General features: G+C 46.7%; 1 protein-coding gene across 2 annotated transcripts in view; it reads left to right on the top strand.

Moving 5' to 3' along the window:
- Vps35l (VPS35 endosomal protein sorting factor like) overlaps positions 1-21,498 on the top strand; it is a 105,944-nt gene that overhangs the window by 60,138 nt on the left and 24,308 nt on the right. For both annotated transcript variants that reach the window (XM_028867798.2, XM_037211123.1), the window contains 7 exons: positions 236-298; positions 1,090-1,175; positions 4,413-4,493; positions 7,167-7,230; positions 9,852-9,950; positions 11,640-11,717; positions 12,880-12,994. In XM_028867798.2, coding sequence (XP_028723631.1) covers positions 236-298; positions 1,090-1,175; positions 4,413-4,493; positions 7,167-7,230; positions 9,852-9,950; positions 11,640-11,717; positions 12,880-12,994 — 586 coding nt within the window. The remainder of the gene's footprint in view (positions 1-235; positions 299-1,089; positions 1,176-4,412; positions 4,494-7,166; positions 7,231-9,851; positions 9,951-11,639; positions 11,718-12,879; positions 12,995-21,498) is intronic.

The raw sequence follows: 21,498 nt of genomic DNA, 5'->3' as shown, positions 1-21,498 counted from the left end.
TACTGCCCTGCAGAAGAAGCTGAGGCCAGGGCCTAGTCCCCAGCACTCTAAAGGAGGAGGTAGAGTAAGAAGGGCAACCCAACTGAGGCAGGGTCTAACCTGGTCTATTTTTCCTTCCTTGAGCAATCCAGGCTAACTCTGTTGTGATTGTAGTGGGGAGTTATGAAGGAGGGCTGTCTTTTTACAACATACAGGTCTTTTTAAACAAGATATGTTCTTGTGTTCTGTTTCACAGCTCCAGTCAATAATTAAGAAGGTCATAGCCCACTTCCACGACTTCTCGGTTCTTTTCTCAGTGGTAAGCAGCATTTCTTAATGACCTCTGGAGGCTTTTGTCCCTCTGTGAGGGTTTCATGCTACCCAAGCCAGGACACTCACTTCCTTTTGTAAAGCACTGAAGTGCTGTTCCCTTGGAAAGCAGTTTTTCCATATGGCTTAAGCACCATTTGGAAACACAGTACATGCAAACCAAGTGAAGAATGCTGTTTCTGTCTAAGTTCTTCCTCATCAGAGAGGTGTGCGCTGCACCTGCTACTGTTTGAGCACCCCTTGTCCAAATGCCTGGGGCAGGAAGTGCTTCATACATGGTGTTTTGTTCTTGGATTTGGGTTATTCACACACACACACACACACACACACACACACACACACACACACACTGAGATTCCTTAAACTGGGACCCAAGTCGAAACAGAATTTACTTTCGTTTTGTGTCTGTCTTTACACAAAGGCAGAGTTTCGTATAACATCTTAATAATTCTGTACAAGGGACTGAGGATGTAGCTCAGGTCCAACACTTGCCCGGCATGTTCTGTGCCCACACGGCCGAACAACATACCAGTCACAAGCAGAGCGTTCAACTTGGGGCGTCGTGTTGGCACAAGAAAGTACAGATTTGGGAACGTCTTAGATTTCAGATTTTAGATTAAGGGTGCTCAGTCTGTAATCATTAAAAAAAGAGAGAGAGAATTCCAAGCCAGGTCCTTCAGAAGACTCCCAAACATCCCTTCTGCTTATTTGAACCCCCTCTCCCAAGTGACTCACAAAGTATTTCCAGTTACTTGTGTCAAGTGCTTTCTCTATTCTTAGGAAAAGTTTCTGCCGTTTCTGGACATGTTCCAGAAAGAGAGTGTGCGAGTGGAGGTCTGCAAGTGCATCATGGGAGCCTTCATCAAGTGAGTACAGGACGCGGTTCCTCGCGCTCTGTGAAGTGTGTTGATGGCTGATGCACTCAGAAGCCCAGTGATGTGTGTATACCTCATTCCTAAATACCACAAGGAGAAACACATTAAAAGCAGGTGCCATGCTGGCACAATGACTAATTCCTATAATAATCCCATTGCTAGAAGGCTGAGGCAGGAGGATGGTAAGTTCAAGGCTAGCAAGACTTTGTTGTGTGTGTATGTGTGTGTGTGTAGGAGAGAGAGAATATTTATATATGTAGATAATTTGAAATAATTTATTTTAAGTAAAGTAGAAAGCAAACTGAGCAAGCAGAGGCAGTAAGCAGCCTTCCTCAGTAGCTTCTGCTTTAGCTCCTGCCTTGAGTTCCTGACTTCCCTTCATGGCAGACTGTAAACTGTCATGTAAACCATAAGCTGAAACGAACTCCTGCCCTGCCAATTTTTTTTTTTTTTTTTACTTATTGGGGGATGAAAATATGGGTTGGTGGTTAAGAGTCCTTGCTGCTCTTGTGCTGGACCAGGGTTCGGTTTTCAGCATGCACATACAGCTCACAACCATTCATAACTCTAGTTCTAGGATATTGGATGCTCTTCTGAGTTCTATAGGCATCAGGCATGTACGTGGTGCGCACACACACGCATGCAGGCAAAATGCTTATATATGTAACATAAGACCTTTGAAGTTTTATTTTATTTTATATATATATGTGTGTGTGCCTGAGTGTATATGTACCATGTATATGTAGGAGCCCTTGGGGGTCAGAAGAGGGCATCGGATCCTCTGGAACTGGAGTTAAGGTGGTTGTAAGCCCCATTTGGGCACTGGGAATTGAACATGGAAGTAAGTGCTCTTAGCTCTTGAGACGTCTTTCCAGCCTCGTGATAATTTTTTAAATATTGGGCATCATGATAAAAAGTTAGTAATTAATGCTTAAGAAAGCCAAAGGAGGTCTAGAGAGATTGGCTTAGTGCATGAAGGTGCTTGGCACCAAGCCTGATCTGAGTTCAGTCTCCAGAACCCCCAAGATGGAAGGAAAGAACCAGCTCTATGTGCATACTGTGGAGCACACCCTCCCCCCAAAATAAGTAAATGTAAAAAAAAAAAAAAAAAAAAAAAAAAGATCAGGTACAAACCAAACTGTCAGATGTTGACAGGATGCTGGCCACAGTTCTTCAGCATGGCTTTGGAAGGAGTCTTTCTCTGCATTATGATTGGTGTTGGTTTGTTAGCATCAGTGAGGGCCCTGAATATCCATGGCTGCCCTGGTACCTGCTGTGCAGCCCAGGGTAGCCTTGAACTTGCAGTACCGTCCTGTCTCAGCCTCTTGAGTACTGCGGTTGCAGCACTGTGCCACCAAATTCATTACGAAGGAGATGCGTGGACTGCTTGCGGAGCAACATTTACAGAATGAAAACAGACTCAGAGGGGACTGGAGCAAAGACGGCTGTCTTCATTGCTGGGTATACAGCGGACGAACTCAGATTTATTTTCTGATATAGTTCCTGTCGTTAAGTCCATGTTCTTAAACGGGCTGCTAGCAGTGTCCCATGCAATAATGTACAGGCAGTGCACAGCTTTTTATAAGGGAGCTAGGGATTTGAACTCCAGTCTTCATGCTTACCTGCTGAGCCATCTTCCCAACATTTTAATTTTAATTTAGTTTTTTTTTTTATTCTAAAATACTAAGTGTTTAAGATAGAACATCATCTTTCCAAATAGAGATACACAAAGTGCCTGTTAAATAGTGGAGAATGTCACATGCAACTACCCTTGGACATACTCATTGAGGGCTTATCACAGCACACACATGTGGGCATGTGACTGCAGTTCCAGCTGTTCAGGAGGCTGAAGCAGGAGGATTGCTTAGGGCAATTAGAATTTGAAACCAATCTGGGTAACCAGATTCTATTAAAAAAAAAAAAAAACCCAAAACAAGAATAAAACCCCTCTGTATCTTAAGTGATGAGACCAAAAGAAAAGAGGTAATAAGTTCAGGTAGTGATGTGGGTGAGATAAGAAAAGTCAAGTGAGGGCATGTGCGGTCCAGAAAGGTGGAGGGAGGTGAGGCGATGTGATAGTCTGTGGACAAAGATGAAAACCCATTTTTAAAGTCACATGCTAATTTTACATGTAAATGGGCAACATGTAACTAGTTCGGTTTACCTGTGATTTCACATTGGTTCTCTTAGGTAATGAAAATTGCTCTGAATTCTAAGAACATAAATATGGTTGTGTATTGTTCCCTTTTTTTTTAATTGTGTGTGTGTGTGTGTATTCATGCATGTGTGTGCATGTGTGCGTGCGTGTGCATGTGTGTGTGTATTCATACATGTGCATGCGTGTGTGTGCACATGCCGCAGTGCAGATGTGGAGGTCAGAGGAATGAGTCAGTTTTCCCCTTCCACTGTATGGTTGTCAGGCTTTGTGGCGAGCACCTCTACCCACTGAGCCGTCTTGCTGACCTCATCTTATCTTTCTAGAAGATCAATTCCTGGCCGGTGAGGTAGCTCATGGGGTAAGGCACTGGTTGTGCAAGCCTGACCCCCCGAGTTCAGTCCCCGGAACCTGTAACTGACTCCAGAGTTGTCCTCTAACCCCCCTCGTACATACCATGACATGCCTGCACCCAACCTCCACATACATACTGTGACATGCCTGTACCCAAAATCCACATACATACCGTGACATGCCTGCACCCAACCTCCACATACATACCGTGACATGCCTGTACCCAAAATCCACATACATACCATGACATGCCTGCACCCACCCACACAAGGTCACACAATAATGAGAAATACAGTTTTTTAAATGAATTCTTTCCTGACGATTAGTATTGACTGCTTTATCTTTAGCATATGTGGAATGAACACACCTACCTTACATGAAGGTTCATCTTGGGTATTGCTCCTGTCATGCTTTGCTTGGCACTTAACTTCCATGCAGGTTGTGGGCAGCTGCAGAAGGTGTTCATCATGGTAAAAAGACACTTTCCCTTTGCCCGGCACAGGCAATGGCTTATGGTGATTTTGCAACCAGGAGCGGTCAGATGTGTAGGAGCGCTCCTGTGACTCACAGAGGAGCTGAGAGGGAAACCAGAGTGTGTCTCACTGATCGCTGCTGCCTGTGCGCAGTACAAGACAGAGCATCTGGGGTTCTCATACAGCTATTGAAAACCAAACCCAATCTTTCATGGCCATGGACAATTGTCTCTTAATGTCTTCTAGGCACCAGCAGGAGCCAACCAAGGACCCCGTCATCCTGAATGCCCTTTTGCACATTTGCAAGACCATGCATGACTCTGTGAAGTAAGTGCCCTTAAAGCTGAGATGCAGCATGGCTGGGGTGCATTACGGAGTGACGTCTATAAGCTGCTGCAGCAAACAGCTTGATCTGGTCTAGATTCCCGAAAACTGGGGCTAGAGAGAGAACAAAGTGAATAAGAGTGCTTAGTGCTCTTGCAGAGGACCTGGGTTTGATTCCCAGGACCCACATGTTGGCTTACGATTGCCTATAATTCCATTTCCAGGGGATCTGACATCCTCTTCTTTCCTCTGCAGGCTCCTTCATGCCCACGATGCACATGAACTCTCTCTCTCTCTCTCTGTCTCACACACACACACACACACACACACACACACACACACACACACACACACGCTCCTATTGAAAACAACACTCCAGTCTTATAGAGCAAGGAGCACAGGCCAACCTTTAAAAGAAAAATGAGATAGCAAATGTTTTTATGGAGGGATTTCTGTTGGGGAGAAGGGGCTGGTTTTGCGCAAGTGACCTTCAATTCTGTCTCCTAGAGATTCCTGAGAGCAGCGATGGCCCAGTGGCAGCTCACTCAACCAGTACCATAGCCTCTCAGTTTATCTCATTCCTACCTTGTTATTTAACATGCAAAAGACATAGCTTTCAGGGTGGCTTTATGTGCCCAGAATGTTGAGAGCGCAGGTCTAGCCTCAAGCCTTAGCCTTTCACTCAAAGGCTGTTTCCATCTTACAAGTTGTTGGTGGCTATTTTAATCTCCAAGAATTTTTGCACAGCAGCTTGATTCACTCGAAGTGTTTTAAGAATTGAGAATGTCGCTTTGGAATCTCATCATCCACAGGATGCATTTCTTCTTTTTCCTCCCTTTAATTTTAGAATCTTTATAACTGTGCCTTCAAATTCATGAGTAGTTATAAAAATCCAAGCGTTATCAGTATCATTACACATTTGTCAGGCGAAGTGACGCACACCAGTAATCCCAGCACTTGGAAGACTAAGGCAGGAGGATCACAAGTTCAAGGACAGACTGCAGGTGGGGTCTTGTCTTAACAACAACAATAACAACACATTTTCATAATAAACGGGCCCAGTAGACTTACATTGAGCAAAAATAGAAATAAAGGTACACAGATAGTTATATTTGCAAGGTAGTGTTTGGCTCAGGAGACCTGAGTGGAGAATGGTAGCTCTTGGGTACTGATCACCTAAGGATCCAGGGCCCTTCTGTGTTGCTGCTCTGGCATCCCAGAGCTGTGCTACCCTCATCTTCCTGGTGGAAGGTGGCCTGTGTCCACGCAGGCCACATCCACAGTCCAGCCCATGCAGCTTCCTCTGAGGGACAACACTTGGAAGAGTCACACTTCACTGCAGTCACATTGTCACACCTAGCTATGAAGAAGGCTGGAAAACGTTTTCTCAAAGAACTGAGGGGCACCAAGCATGGTGCCCTACACCTCCAGTCCAGTACTCCAGGCTCAGGCAGGAGGCTAATGTGGGCCACATAGTGAGACCCTATCTCAAATACTAAAACTGAAAAGAACCGAGGGCACATTGTATATCAAAGAACAGCACAATGTTTGTCAGAATGTATTTCCCCTTATGACGAGCCAAACAAAAACTTTTCTTTCTTTTTTTTTCCCGAGACAGGGTTTCTCTGTGTAGTTTTGGTGCCTGTCCTGGACCTCGCTCTGTAGACCAGGCTGGCCTCGAACTCACAGAGATCCACCTGGCTCTGACTCCCGAGTGCTGGGATCAAAGGCGTGCGCCACCACCGCCGCCGCCGCCGCCACCACCACCACCCAGCTCAAACAAAAACTCTCAATCCTATTTATTTTTGTTCCTGGAGATTAAACCCAGGGACCTTACACAATGCTAGACAATCATTCTACCACTGAACTCAAACTCCATCCCCAAATTTTTGAAAACCCTAAAAATAAACTTGGGGAGCTCTTTGTGTGTATAATCAAACTAGACTCAGGAAGTTTATATTTGTGTTAAATTTTCTGCAGAATATAAGTGAGCTCTGTTTCCCACACATCCAAAAGTAAGGTGATTGATGGGTGGAGGTAGGGATAGGTAGTCGGGTGATAAAACAAGCATCCCAAGGTGTCGATGGTAGCAGCTTGATGGCTAGTGTGTGTGTGTTCATTAGGAAGTTCTTTGATAACAAAGGGTGGTGGCGCACGCCTTTAATCCCAGCACTCGGGAGGCAGAAGCAGGTGGATCTCTGTGAGTTCCAGGCCAGCCTGATCTGCAGAGTGAATTCCAGGACAGCCAGGGATACACAGAGAAACCCTGTCTTGAGGGGAAAAAAAGAAAAAGAAAAAAGAAAAAAGGGAAGAAAGTTCTTTGGTGTGTATGTAGTAGAAAATTTTAAAAATAAGGAGACGCCAGGTTTTCTCTGAAGTGTGAACTCTGACGTCAGGGCTTGCTGTCTGAATTCTAAAGAAGAGAAAGTTGCCTTCTCTTGTGCTGTTGATAACCGTGCCTTGGGATGGCATCGTCGGGGAGAAGAGACATACATTTGAATTCCGTTCCCTTTGGTTAACACTTCCATCTAAAGATAGACAGGCAGCCTGTTGGGAGTTTCTGCATCGAGAAAATGCACAGTAGCCTCCCTCTAACCCGCCTGCCTCTGGAGCGCTTCTCCTCGGGCGGCTACATTTGCCGCCTCCGTGTTAATTATGCACCATTATTGATCCCAGCGCTCTCACGCTTGAGGACGAGAAGAGGATGCTGGCCCACCTGATCAATGGATTTATAAAAATGGTAAGTTTGTGGGAAAGAAGTTTGAGTTCACTTGGAAACATGATGTCATTGTTTATCCCCTCTGCCGAGAGTGACTCACATTGTGTTCCCCAGTGCTTTTCATTTTTACCGAGATAAGATGGAATTAGAAGTTTCTGACGTTTGCCAAGACTCCCATGGGGGCAAAGGGAGCCAAGAGAAGCCAACTGTGGGAAAAGTTAAAGGGGGAGGGGCGGGACAGGGAAGATGTAGACGAACGTTCCTGGGGAGTGGCTGAACTCGGGTCTCCTCCGCCACAGGACTTCCATCCATGTCTTCTGGTCCCACTGGCTTTCCCTTGCCTTCTGTCCTGAACAGGCTCACCTCTGACCCTGTAGCCTAGCAACTTAAGCAAGGAGGGGTTTGTTTCTGCTCACATTTTGAGAGTATATATAGTCCATCATGGTGGAGGTGGAGGCAGTCATGTTACCAAGGGAGTCACTTTGTGTCCACAGTCAGGCAGAGAGAGAGAGAGAGAGAGAGAGAGAGAGAGAGAGAGAGAGAGAGAGAGAGAGAGAGAGAGAGACTGACTGACTTGTGTTTGGCATACTTTCTCCTTTTGCTGTAGTCTGGGACCACAGCCCAGGGAATGGCACCATCTACTCTTAGAGTGGTTCTTTTCATCTTAATTTACTCAGTCTAGATCATTCTTGATTTACATGCCCAGAGGCCTGTTTCCCTGGTGATTCTAAACTCTGGGAAGTTGACAATCATGATTAACCATGCAACTTGGGAGATCTGAGACTCCCGGTGACCCAAACCATGGAGACCGAGAATGGAGAGTCAAGTCCGTGAAGCAGCTGTTATGTGGATTGTCAGTGGTGGTCAAACCAGCCAGGTGCACATCCACGTCCGCTCCATTCATTTACCGCTGCTTGGCAGTTAACCTGAAGTGTGGTGGCATCGGATAGCTGCTCTCTTTGTTTTGTTTTGTTTTGTTTTTTAAATTTCTTTTTTGATGATTTTATACAAGTAAACATTGTATTTTGTTCATATCACCCCCTTACCCTCTCTCATTCCCCCCTCTCTCCCTCTGGACCCTTCTGCAACAAGTCTGCCTCTTACTTTCATGTCTTTTTTATTTCAATTTTTTTGTGACCCTCTGAGTTTCACTAGTGTAGCTTGCATGAGAATGGTATGGAATTGTTTAGGGGAACACTGGCATCTTACCATGGAAGCTGACTCCGCCATCTCCAGCAGCCATCATTGCTTTGTTTTCTTAGTTTGTAGTCTGTGGGTTGGCTGGCCATCCAGGCTTCAGAGGACGTCAGCTCACGTGGCTACTGCTGGATGGCTTTCATTGTCTTCCAAGTAGCTTCTTCCTGTCCCCCCATGTCATCTAGTTGTCTTAGTTTTTATGTCTCACGTGGTGCTGTCTTCATGAGGGTACAATATGGAAGCTCAAGGCTTCAGAAAGCCAAGCCTTACATATACAGTGACCCTCAGCGGTATTCTGCTGAGTTCTGTTGGTCAAAGTGAGACATGGATCATCTGTGAGGGAGAGGAGGTGAAGAGAACCCACCTCCTGATGGGAAGAGTCGGAGAAGGTCTCACAATTGAAAGGACTGCTTTAGTCTTTTATGGAAACATCCTGCCATTTGATGTCCCAGTTCATCTTTACCTTAATTCTGGGCGTTACTGAGGTCTTACTGTGTGGCCGAGGCTGGCCCTGAACTTCTGGACTGAAGCAGTCCTCCTGCCTCAGTAGCTAGGATGATAGGTGCACATCACACACCTGGCTTGGGATCCTCTATTTTAATAAAACATCAGAATCCAAACTGACTGAGGTAGAAATGTTGAGGTCTCCCAATAACAATGTAAAAGTGAAGCTGCCTACTGGTTCTCTGGGTACCATCACTTTTGATGGACATTCACCATTAGCCTTTTGGTTCCCAAAAGGTAGGAAATGGACCTGGGGATTTTGCCAAGTGCCTCTCCTTCACTCTTGGCTAACACAGTATGCTGACCAGGAGCAATTTATCTTTTTCAGCCTTTGTCTGAATGTCACCAAGTCTCAGGGAGTAAGGTGTGAGCCTCACACATACTATGGGAACAGCGGAGCTCTGTGCAAACTGATCTGAGGACAGCCAACTCTCTCCTACTGTCCAGCTTTTCATAAAGACAAGGAAAGAGGCTCCTTGCAAGGGGTTAAGGTGGAGACACTTCCTTTTAGCTGCTGAGGTCAGATCCTCATCGAGAAACAGTAGGGTGTGACCCGTATTAGGGAAGCCCTTGTGACAAATGGCTCCCAAGGACCCAATTTATGTTCTGTGAAAAAGCCACAGCTAACAAACAAAATTCCATGGTTTCCTTTCCTTGCTAGTGTGGAAAAATTCTATTTTTGCCCTGCTCCTATTCTATGCCCCTGGATTTCTTGCTCTGGTCACAGAGCTGGCTTCTCAGAGTGACCTTTTAGTTCTGCTTGGGCTGAACTGATATGAGACCTTTTTAGTTAGGGAGAAAGTGTGTGTGTGTCTATGTGGGTGTATGTGTGTGTTTGTGCATGAATGTGTGGGCACACACGCATTCATGCACAACACGTGTTTGGCTCCCCACTAATAACAGCACTGTGCCTCTTAGCGTCTCTCTCTCTTTGAATCTAGGTCTCCTTCGGCCGTGATTTTGAGCAGCAGCTCAGCTTTTACGTTGAGTCCAGGTCGATGTTTTGCAACCTGGAACCTGTTCTTGTGCAGCTGATCCATGTAAGCATTCTTGTCATGTGTTCTTTCAATGAGTGCTGATTGGTTGTCAATATACCACATGCTAGGCTCAATCTGGGAGTGTTCTTTCAGTTATTTGAGACTAGGTCTTGTGCGGTCCAGGCTGACTCCAAATTTGTAGCTGAGGCTGGCTTTGAACTCCTGATCCTTCTGCCTCTCCAGCACCACTCCTACCCCCCAGTGCTGGCATCAAGTAGCTTGCAGTCTGATTCTTCAAGCACTCTCCTGCTTTTCTCCTCGTGGGCTGGAAAGATGGTTCCTCGGAGACTAATCAGATCCACAGCTTTGCTTAAGCCTTTGAGTACTCCCAGTCATTTTTTCTTTCTTTTTATGTCTCATTGATTTCTTTTCTTCTTGAATAAACCACCCCCCTTCTCAGAAATTTGCATGCTCTCATTTCTTGGTGATAGTGACAAGAATAAAGTGGTCTGCACTGGGCTCCACTGATGGGCAGGTGACCCGAGGCCCTGTCTAACCAGTGGTTTGCTGCTCTCCGCAGACTTGCTGACCCCTTAGTAACAGCTCTGCTTATGATTAACCAGCTAACAGCTCGAAAAACATCAGAAAAAGTAAAATAATATATATGTATAAAATGGAAAGAAAAAAATAGCATTTTAATTTTGTTCTTTTAAAAACAGTTCCTAAAGAACATAGTTGCAGACTGGGTGTGGAGCACAGTGGCAGGGTCTCAGATGTGTGAGGCCCTGGGTTCCACCCGTGTGAGGCCCTGGGTTCCACCCCTGTGTCCAGCAAAACAGACCAAAGTATGCCACTTGCATAACCATGATCGCTTCCTGATGAAGCGTGTGCGTGCTTGTCAGCTCTGCACAGTCCCAGCCCTGGACTCAGATCACTTACCACTGCCCTTATTTTCTGTTCCCCATCAATCTCCCCCACCCCCCTGCTTTTTATCACTGTGGCTGCCGAAAGTCCACTTACGCAGAGTATGGCCATGAGGGACATAATTCAGTGAAGTCACAAGCTATGGCACACCAGCACTTTGCACAGAGTCCAACAATTGCTATTTCTTAAAATCTGCCCTTGATTGCAACATCCTGATGGTGCCATGGTACCCAGTTTGGGAACCCAAACTCCCATTATTCTTTTTAATCATTTTTTATCTGCTGAAGAAGAAAAACACTTTGTAGGAACTTGTTTCCTCCTTAGTATGTTATTTTGCACCAATCATTCTAAGACCTAAATCTAGAGACTTCATCTATAAAATGGAGCCCCCCTGTAGGGTTGTAAGGATCAAATGAGCTGGTGTATCAGCTGAACAACGTGGCTGTGGTTACTGCTGTTAGTATTAGCATCATGCGGTTACATTGCTCAGCCTACTCTTGGGTTTGGAAGTTTCCTGAGATCTGGTGCTTAGATATGAGACTCCTGGAAATGGGGTAAACAAACCCCGGCTACTCATTAAACCAAGAAAATGTTCATTTGTTATGCTGTGGCTGACACAGCGAGTGCCTGTGTTCTATTATCTTGGAGATATTTGCTCAAGCCTGACCTGCCTATTGATCTTAGTATTTCAGTGTAAGGAGCCAGCTGGTTAGTCTTGGTCCATTTTGGTTGTTTGTAGAGCCCGCATCCTAACCTCTGGAAGACGTCACTCTGGGTCATGGTCAATTGGTTACCATTTATTTCTGTTTGATTTCTTCCCAAATCTAGAGTGTGAACCGGCTGGCAATGGAAACAAGAGCAGTCATGAAAGGGAACCACTCCAGAAAGACGGCGGCATTTGTCCGGGTATGTGCTACAGATCGGGTTCCAGACACGGAGTGCAGCAGGCTCTTGAGTCTGCACTCTGCTGAATGACTGTTCCCGGGGATGCTAAATGTGTCCTGAGAAGGGTGGCTTAGTGTTGATTTTCAAGATTTGTTTTTCCCTAGGAATCAGTGGGCTAATCAGCTTCTGTATCGTTTTCAAAAGAAATGTCCAAGAAGCCTAAATTTCAGTACAAATCACACATCTCCAATCTCCAGATCTAAAACATTCCCAAATCTGATACTTGCCGTGATGCCACAAATGGACAGCTCCATGCTGTGACTGTATTTTGTGTATAAGGTTATTGGAAATGCTGTGTGCAGTTACTGCCAAGCTGTGTGTATAAAGCACATAGGGGACATAATGGAATCCTGTGGTTTGACTTGGGGTCCCCTCCACAGGATACCTCACAATATATTATTATGTACACAAATGTTCCAACACACAAAACTCTTTGAAACCAGAAGCACCTCAGATAAGGGATGTTCACCCTCCATGTGTTCTGAGGCGGTTGAGAGAGACATTTGTATTTCTGTGTGCCAGCTGCATTCCCTTGAATTTTCTCTAATATATTAACATAAAATCCTTCTCTAGCAGTATCATTTTCACATAATATCGTCATGCCTGTAACTGGAAGGTTAAGTATAGTTTTTCTCTTGGTCAGGGTTCTATCCAAGTCAGAGTTACATCCAAATGTCAGTATCTTGGGGTGACTCCCCAAATCACAGTAGAGCGGCAGTGCCCCGTCTATTAAAATGAAATCACGCCCAAGAGGTTATAGTGAAAGGGAGGCAGGCGTACACGGTTACCGCTTGCCTCTGTCCTTAGTGTCAAGCACTGTCTGGCTTTTTAGCCTCCCTAGCTTAGCTGCTTATTACTTCCACATTCCTGGGCAGTCGGTTCCCTGTTGCCCACTCAGAGGCGTTAGCTGTCATAAATGTGGTGAGGGATGAAGAGTTAGTTTTCAAACTCTCTATTTCGCCCCTTTCTCCTCCCCAGCTTCCCAGAGCTCATCAGAACTGGGATTGCTGGTGCGCGCGCACGTGTGTGTGTGTGTGTGTGTGTGTGTGTGTGTGTGTGTGTGTGTGTGTGTGTGTGTGGACATGGGCACATTGACTCACCATCCGCTTCTCCCTCTCTCTAGGCCTGTGTTGCCTACTGCTTCATCACCATCCCCTCCCTGGTGGGCATCTTCACCCGCCTCAACCTCTACCTGCATTCTGGTCAGGTGGCCTTGGCCAACCAGTGCCTCTCCCAAGGTAAGCCTGCCTGTCTCTCTACCCTTGATGCTCCCTTGTGACTTCGGAAGTCTGACTCAACCACACACATCCCCGCATGCATGTCCTGACAGATGCCTTAAGGGGGAAAAAGCAGCAGTCGGAATATTGTTATTCTTTTAAAATTTTTTTGAGACAGGGTTTCTCTGTAACAGTCTTGGTTGTCCTGGAACTCTCTTTGTAGACCAGGTTAGTCTCGAATTCAAAGAGATCTGCCTGCTTCTGCCTCTCGAGTGCTGGGATTAATTTCACCCACCACCACTGCCTGGCTTAGTGAGTATTTTTAAATGCTTCTCTAGTAGGAAACATGGAGTCAGGCAATAACAGAGGCTGATAGAGACAGATGGAGGAGTGAGATATTTTCTGTCCTGACCTCCTTCAGTCTCTCTGTCCATTTCAGGCCAGGTCTGGCAGCCAGACATCTTGGGCTAGGATGCCTAGGGAGCCTGCGAAGTTAGGGCTGCTTCACCACAGCGGGTTCAGGGTTGTTTTTATTGTTTCTGTTCATGTGTTTGAACACCAGGCACACGGATGTGGAATCTAATCTTTGGATAGCAAATACCCTGCTATTGGGGGTGATACCTCCATTCTCTCTGGGTAGTTTACCCAAGAGGCTCCTCCTAAGTATCAAGAGGGTGTTGGGAAGGCAAGAGTTTAAGCTCAGCCCTGGCTCCTGTGCACGGATAAAAACAGCACCAGTGTTAGAACTCCAGGCTGCTGGGCCTTCGCCCCGACTTGAAGCGACTGCTGGGCACAGCAATGTGGTGTCTGCTTCATGTTTAAAAATTCATCTGATGATTTTTGCTGGAGTCCAAATGCAATCACACTAAACCTTAAAAGCCCATCACTGTCCTTCTGAAAGCCACACAGAGCAGTTACTGGCCAGATAAATAATGCAGCTAATTACTGAGAAGGAGAGAGCTAAATACGAAGCTTGTGGGAGCTGGTTGTTTTTGTTGTCCGTCCCCCCCAACATCCTCCCATCTCAGCGGGCTCTAAAGTGTCCCCGCCCCCCACTTCATTCTTGGGCCCGCCTTCATTCTGTCTTGATTCCATCTTCTCCATTTTCAGGCTGCCCTCTGCCAGGGCTGAGTCCGGGGTCTTAAACCCCCTGCAAGCCAGCTCGGGATGCTAGAAAGGGCCTAGTTCTATCTGTTTGTGCACATTTACTGCAAATATTCCTGCCTGTCACCTGGGAGCGCTGAGCAGCCCCCAAAGACTTGCACGTCAGTGTTTCCCACCTAGAGATGGCCCAGAAATGCCTGTCTGCCTTTTCTTTGCCTACTCTAGATAGTTTCTTGTCCTTGTTTTTCAGTGGCTCAAAAGAACGTGTGTTTTTATAAGGAGGACATGGGGGAGGGGAGAGGGAAGGAAGACCCAGCCTTCTGAGGTAGTGAAGGGTCCGAGCAAAGGTCTGGAGAAGTGAGATTGATCGCTTGGGTTCGGCCACCAGCACGCTGTGCTGAGGCCATGGTTGATGGTGGCTTTCAAGTTTCCCCGAATACAGTGGATCTGCCCCTGGTTCTGCGACTTAGGGAAGCAGATACCCTTGAGCAAGTTGGCCTTTTTGTGCTTCAGTTTATCCACGTACAAAGCAGAGGTGGCGGCAGGGTTGCATCTCAGTTGAGACTAGATGAAGTCATGCCCTGAGGGCACCTGGCCACCGGCGCCAGGTAGCTGCGGAGTTGAAGTCTGCAAGCGCAGTGTGACATTGACAGCACTGTGCTTTAGCGGTTTGTCTGTCTGTCTGTCTGCTCCTTTCTCTCCTCCTCTCCCTTTCCTCCCTTCCTCCTCCCGTTTCCGTCTGTCTCTGTGTCAGGCCCTCTCTATCCCAACAGTCCTGGCTATGCAGCCCTCCCTGGCTGGCCCCAAACTCTTGATCCTCCCGCCCCAGCCTCCAAAGTGCTGGAATAGGTGTGCGCTCCACACCCAAGCCTTCAGATTGACTTCTCACGCGCAAACCTTGAGTCTGCGGGAAAGCCAGTCTCGAGATGAAATGGCTGAGTCAGGCTGCGGATCAGAGACTGTGCAGTCCACTGCACAGAAGGAGAGAGCAGGCGAGGCCCAGGGGAGCGGGCAGAGCTGGTTTGCTGTCACCTCTATGACAGCGTCGCTCTTCCTCTCAGAGCTCTCTGCCATTCTTGTAGTTTTCTTTCTATTTTCAAATTTTCCTTTATTCCTGAGAAGGTCATACAACTATACAGTGAAACATTCGTAACAACCTCCTGTTTTCCCCCCTTCAATCCCTCTGGGTCCCCCACAACATGGCCCTCTTCCAGTTTCATGTCTTTTGTTTTTGATAGCCCAGAGTCCAGTTGGTGCTTCCCGTGTGTGGGGGGGGGGGACCCGCACTGGAGCCTGGGAAACCCACCCTGTCATACCAGGAGACAGCACTTCGCAGCCCTCCTCCCAACACAGTGCTTTAACTTTGTGTGTTTTAAACCTAGTGTCCTCTTATGTTTTCCTTCTTTATGAATTTTTATTCCTTATTCAAGAATTTAGTACAATGTATTTTGAGTATATCCGCACTCCGCACCCAGCTCCTCACAGACCCGCCCCATCACGCCCAGCTAACTTTATGCCTCTTGTTTCTTGTTGTTTTATTAAGCCTATCAAGTCCAATTTGTGCTGCCAATATACTCTTGGGTTGTGGCCATCCCCTGAGTGTGGTTGACCTACTGCATTACAGTCCCTCCTCCCAAGGCTCGGGGATCCTCGTGGAACAGAGGGCAGCGTGGAAGAAATAGTGTCAGTCAGAGGTGATGGCTGCCACAAGGAAATGGTTTTCCAGACACAACAGGGCAGTTGTACATATGTGCTCGTAGTGTTGGTGACAGCATTCACAACACATACCTGTGGCCAAGCCAGACGAAAACTCAGCGTGGACAAGGAGGCTTGAAGTCCCACTCCTCGCTGGGGAGCTGTAGGCTGGTAGCTGCAGGGAGAGGGGGGGGCAGTGTCTCCCATTAGTCCCACCTCCTTTTCATCAGCGTCCCCGAGCCTTCGTGGGAGCTGCGGCAACGGGAGTGGTGCTGATGGAGAGGTCCCGTTTACGGCTGATGACACAGTCTCTTGTTCCCAGCTCTCTCCTGGGTTTGGCATCTCTGCATTGACTGCTGCTCACTCCACGAAGGGAGCTTCTCTGACCAAGACTGAGAGCATCCCCGGTCTGTGGGTGTAAGCATGACTATTTATAAGGCATTTTGACTGCATGATGGGTTAGGAAAATAACAAGAGTAGACCCTACCTTGGGGCCTGTGACTGCCCAGCCGTGGGCTTTTGACCACAAATGCTAAAAGTGTGGGTGTGGCAGAAGGAGAACACGTGTGTACTGTTATTGGGTGTGTAAACTAATGCAGCTACTTGGGAAATAGTCTGGAGGGTCTCACAGAACTACAACTGGAACTGCCAGCGACCCAGCAGTAGCTCTCTGGACTGTACAGCCCACTACAGAGGTGCTTACAAATCCATGCTCACTGTGGCCTTGTGCTGTGGTTTTGATTTAATGGGAAGAGGGAGGATGGTGGGTGGGCTAACTGAAACCCACTAGTTAGTAAACTAAGTTCAAAATCTAACGTTTTGTAAAAAAGAATTTCAGTGAAATCACCTTGCATGGATGGGCAATATTGCTCCCAGATTTGTATCATTTACTGAGCATTACAGTGCAGGGCATAGGCCACCTCTCATGGAGTAAGTGTTGATCGAGGCCCCAAAAGTCTCTAAAATAACACAGGCTCTGGCCATTGCTCTTGGTTGCCCATCATAGCTTCATGGGAAGACCGTTGCTGAAGACACCTCACACTTTGGCCGTAGAGTACAAAGAAACCAGTTTCAGACGAACCTGGAAGCTTCTTCTTTGCTGGCTGGCTTCCGTAGTGCCAGAGAGTTCTGTGTAGACTGCTGTAGGAGGACCTCAGTGGTCCTACCCAACAGTGGACTGTGAACGCTGCAGCACTGACGGCCGAGAAAGATGTGCCCACTGTGCAGTGACTGTTCCGGGCATGACTGTTCCGGGTGACTCGAGGGCCTGCTCCAGGGAGGAAATTTCATGTTCAGTCTTATAATCCTGGCCTTTTTCTTTTTCCTCAAATATTTTATTAGTTAAATTTGCTCTTTGACAATTTTATACATGTAATTGTCATACATGCAGTTTATTCTGTTTTCTTTTCCCCCATGCTCTCATATTTTTCTCTTAAATTTGAACTTTTTTTCAATGTACTTTTAAAAAATTTCTGTGCTGGAGCTCAGTTCACATGCTCCGTCCCTGGAAAGCCTTCCTCAGCCCCCCCCCCCCCCCACACACACACACAGGCAAAATCTAGACGAGTTCAGTCCTTAAGGCATTCCTTTGATGCTGGCTTTTTCTTCACTGCTTCCTCACAGTTGTTGTGGACTGGTAAACAGGTCATTGCTGCCACCCTTTCCCCTTCCTCTCAAGGTCACCAAGCCCACAGTCCTCACTTTCAGTTTGCTGTGGATCAGGACTCCTGACTTTGTCTCTGTCACGAGTGTTCTGTAGGTGCTTTACAAATGAGTGGGAACTGCATGATAACAATAGTTGATCATTTTCCTTTTTTTTTTTTTATTTATTTTGGAGGAGGGTGGTGAGACAGGGTTTCTCTGTGTAGCCCTGGCTATCCTGGAACTTACTGTGTAGACCAGGCTGGCCTCAAATTCAGAGATCTGCCTGCCTCTGTCTGCCCAGTGCTGAGATTAAAGATATATGCCACCACCACTCAGCAATTCTTTTTTATTTATCTGTTCTTTAGGAGCAGGATCCTAGAATCCCCAGCTGGCCTTATCCTCATTTTGTAGTTGGGAATGACCTTGAACTTCTGATTCTCCTGCCTTCCCAGTGATAAGATTATAGGCATAGGCCACCACACCCTATTCATGGGTCTTGGGGATTGACCACCAGACATTGTGTATACCTGGCCATCACTCTGTCCACTGAACTTTATCATAACAGTCCATGCCTATAACCCCAGCATGTGGGAAGCAGAGGCGTGAGGATCCTAGTTCCAGGCTAGCCCAGTCTACAGAATAAGCCTCCATTGAAAGGCAAACAGTGCAGCTAAAAGGACGCAAATGTCTCAGAGTGAGGATGTAAGTAGTAAGCAGAGGCATCTGTGAGGAAGACAGCTGCACCAGAGCCTTCGATGGGTGAATTAACTGTATATTTAAGTCAAAGAAAGCGCAGTGGGTCCTAGCATGGCTTAGACCTCAGGGCACATTGGTTGGAGCTGCTGTGCGGGTCAGTGTGAGGAGCCCAGGGAAGCACAGAGCAGGCACTGCTGCCAGGTCCGCTGTTGGGAGCAGGTGGCTTCTGTCACCATGGCGCTGAGGAAGCAGCGGGGCAGGGCAGTAGGTGGGAAGAGGGCCTTTGCGTTTCCCCTTTCTAGAAGGTGAGAAGCAGCTTTTGAAGGAGAAAACTGGTCCCTGTCACTCACCAGGGTCTCAGCGTCTGTGTGGAAGGCCACAGTTGTGACCTGTGAGCAAAGCATCATCTGAGTATGGCGGATGTGACTGGGTCCCCCAACCTCGAGGCCTCTTTGGTCAGTTGTTACAGATGGAACAGCTCGCACATAGGTGGGCAGTGGCGTGAAGCCCGTGTTCACATCTGAACAGACAGACCCTTCTGCCTCAGGAAGTGGTGACCAGGGATGAGTGACAGCTGCTGATGGGGCTTCAATAAAGAGGCCCAGTGGGTCTCTCAACTCCAGCCATGGCTTCCTTCCTCCTGCTGGCATTTCTTGCTCATTTTTTATATGCAAAATATTGTCCTAGAAACAAGAATGCATGTAGAGCCCCTGTGTTAGTGAGCGAGAGGCAGTCTGTAGACTGTTAGTGCATAAGGCAGTATGTGAAAAATGGCTTTCAGCATGTCCATGTGGGGACTCTTAGAGCAGAAAGGAATGAGTTATCTTAAAAGAGCCAAAAAGCTTCACAAAACAGATGGCATTGGGAACCTGGAAGGGAGGGGTCTGGTTACCCACAGTGCACCCGAGATTGTTCTAGAGACTGAAGTGATGGCACAGGAAAGCATTGGGGCCAGGAAGCAGGAAGGACAGTCCAACAGGGTGAGGAGATGGAGTTTAGAAGACAGATTGAGGCCTTACTGTGGAGAGCACTGAACTCCCAACAAACAGGTCATTTCATTGTGTATGTATGGGTTGCTTGTCTTCATTTTGAAGGTGAAGAGAGTAAGGCTTGTGGTTTGCCTGTGGCACCCTGTCACGTGACCTCACCTAACATGGAGACTCCGTAAAGCACCGTGCTGTTAAATAGTCCCTTCATATCAACACATACTTTGCTTCTGAATCCCAGATGCATATGGTGCTAAAGACCTGTTATTGTAGATTGACCATTTGATACATTTGTGAAAAAAAATCTTTGTATGTGTGTGTACATGGTATAAGTATACATATCTGTGTGTGAGTGCAGGTACATACATGCCATGGTGTACTTGTGGAGACCAGAGGGATGTTCTTGTTTTGAAACAGGGTCTTTTGCCAGTTAACATTGGAACCTGCTCCCATGCTGGGCTTTCCGTGGGTTCAGGAATATGAACTCAGGTCCTCACACTGCATGACAAACACTTTACTCAAGGAGTGTTTCTCCCAGGTCTGTGTGTTTTGTTGTTGTTTGTTTTTGTTTGGTTTGATTGTTTGTTTGTTTTTGAGACAGTCTCAAGTAGTCTAGGCTAACCTCAGACTTGCTCCATAGCCAAAGTTGACCTTGAGTTCCAGTTCCTCCTGCCTTATCTCCCAAGTGCTGAGCTTGCATGCTTGAGCTACCGACTGCGGCTCCATAAACTTATGTAAAAAACAATGACTCATAATTAAGGAGTAGGGAATACTGAATCCCCAGTGCTTAGGGAAAACTAGGCTTGCTATTCATGGACAGATGCACAGCCTCCTGGGCACCTTGCAGAAGAACAGAAAGTCACTACCCTGACCCACAAATAGGAGGTAACTTGTGAGCTGGGCAGCCTTGGCTCAATGCAGAGCCCTGGGCACTCTGAGATGAGAGGGAGAGAGCAGATAGACACCAGGAACTTTGGTTTGGTGCTGCTGAAGTTGGAGATAATTTATATGTCTCCAGCGGACCTTCACATTAAATATTGATGTTCAACGTGAACGGAAAGGGCATGTTGCCGAATCCATGTGGCAAAGTCAAGGTTATATTAAGCTGTCATTGGTAACAATTAAGCCATAATGAATATGCCACTTAATTGTCCCTAGGCATTTGTACTTCTGTAAGGCTTGCTCTCTTTTGGCATCGTTGAAATAGTGGCCCTTATGTCTTCAAACTTAACGGTTTTAAGAACAGCTTTTGTTACACAAGCACAGCTTGGCAGTAACAGGATTAGACCTCGGTGGCCAGCTGACCTCTGAACCATGTGGCCTTGCCAAAGTCATCTGCATGTCTTAGTGCAACACATCAAGTTTTCAGGCTCTGGTGTGTGTGTATGTGTGTGTGTGTGTGTGTGTGTGTGTGTGTGTGTGTGTGTGTGTGTCCCTGCACCTGCGTGTATACCTGCATGTGGACTCAGGTTCAATATCAGGTTTTGTTCCTCAAGAGCTATCACCTTATTTTTTGAGGCAGGGTCTCACTAGCCTGGAACTCATGGATTCTGCTAAACAGGATGCAGTGAAGAGCTGTCTTGCAAGCCTCAGGTTCTAGGTTCAATCCCTAGTACTGCCAAAAAAGAAAGAAAAGATTCCAGTAATATTTTCTGTATCCCCTCACTCCCCTCCTCCAAAAACTTGATATTAACAGGACATTTTTTTTCTCGGTTCTTTTTTTCTATATACTGTAGGCAGAGTTTCTGTGTCCTAGCAGCTGCTCCCAAATAACTACTCAGACTTATTATTAATTATAAATGCTCAGCCGATAGCTTAGGCTTGTCTCCAGCCAGCTCTTACAACTTAAATTAACTCATTTCTATTAATCTATGTGCTGCCCCGAGGCTTGTTTACCTTGTCTATGAACTTCCCATGTTTCTTCTTCCAGTCTGACTTAAGACCTTCAGACTCTGCCCTTCTTCCCAGCATTTTCTCTGCCCCCAAAATCCTGCCTAGCTATTGGCCAGTCATCTTTTTATTAACAATGAGAGCAACACATTTTCACAGTGGACAGAAGGATTATTCCACAGCAATGTACGCATGAAAAATAACGATTGCAGGGCTGAGGATGTAACTTAGTTGGTAGAGTGGTTGTCTAGCACAGGTCATCAGCACTGTATAAAAGTGGGCATGGTGGCACTTGCCTGTAATCCTGACACTCTGGAGGTAGAGGCGGGAAGATCAGAAGTTCAAGGTCATCTTCAGCTATACAATAAGCCTTGGAGCCCCAAGTGAAACCTTCTGCAGTCTTGAGAATGATCATTCCAATAGGGTTGCCTGGAGACCTTTGACTCGGGAACAGGTCTGACTCCATAGGGGAACTTCTAGGAGAAGACCTCTCTGGCACATGCACTCTGT

This window comes from Peromyscus leucopus, chromosome 1 (genome assembly GCF_004664715.2).
Source record: "Peromyscus leucopus breed LL Stock chromosome 1, UCI_PerLeu_2.1, whole genome shotgun sequence".
In the NCBI taxonomy this organism is placed as follows: domain Eukaryota; kingdom Metazoa; phylum Chordata; class Mammalia; order Rodentia; family Cricetidae; genus Peromyscus; species Peromyscus leucopus.
Note: the sequence above shows the minus strand (reverse complement) of the source record. Positions and strands in the feature narration are given on the sequence as shown.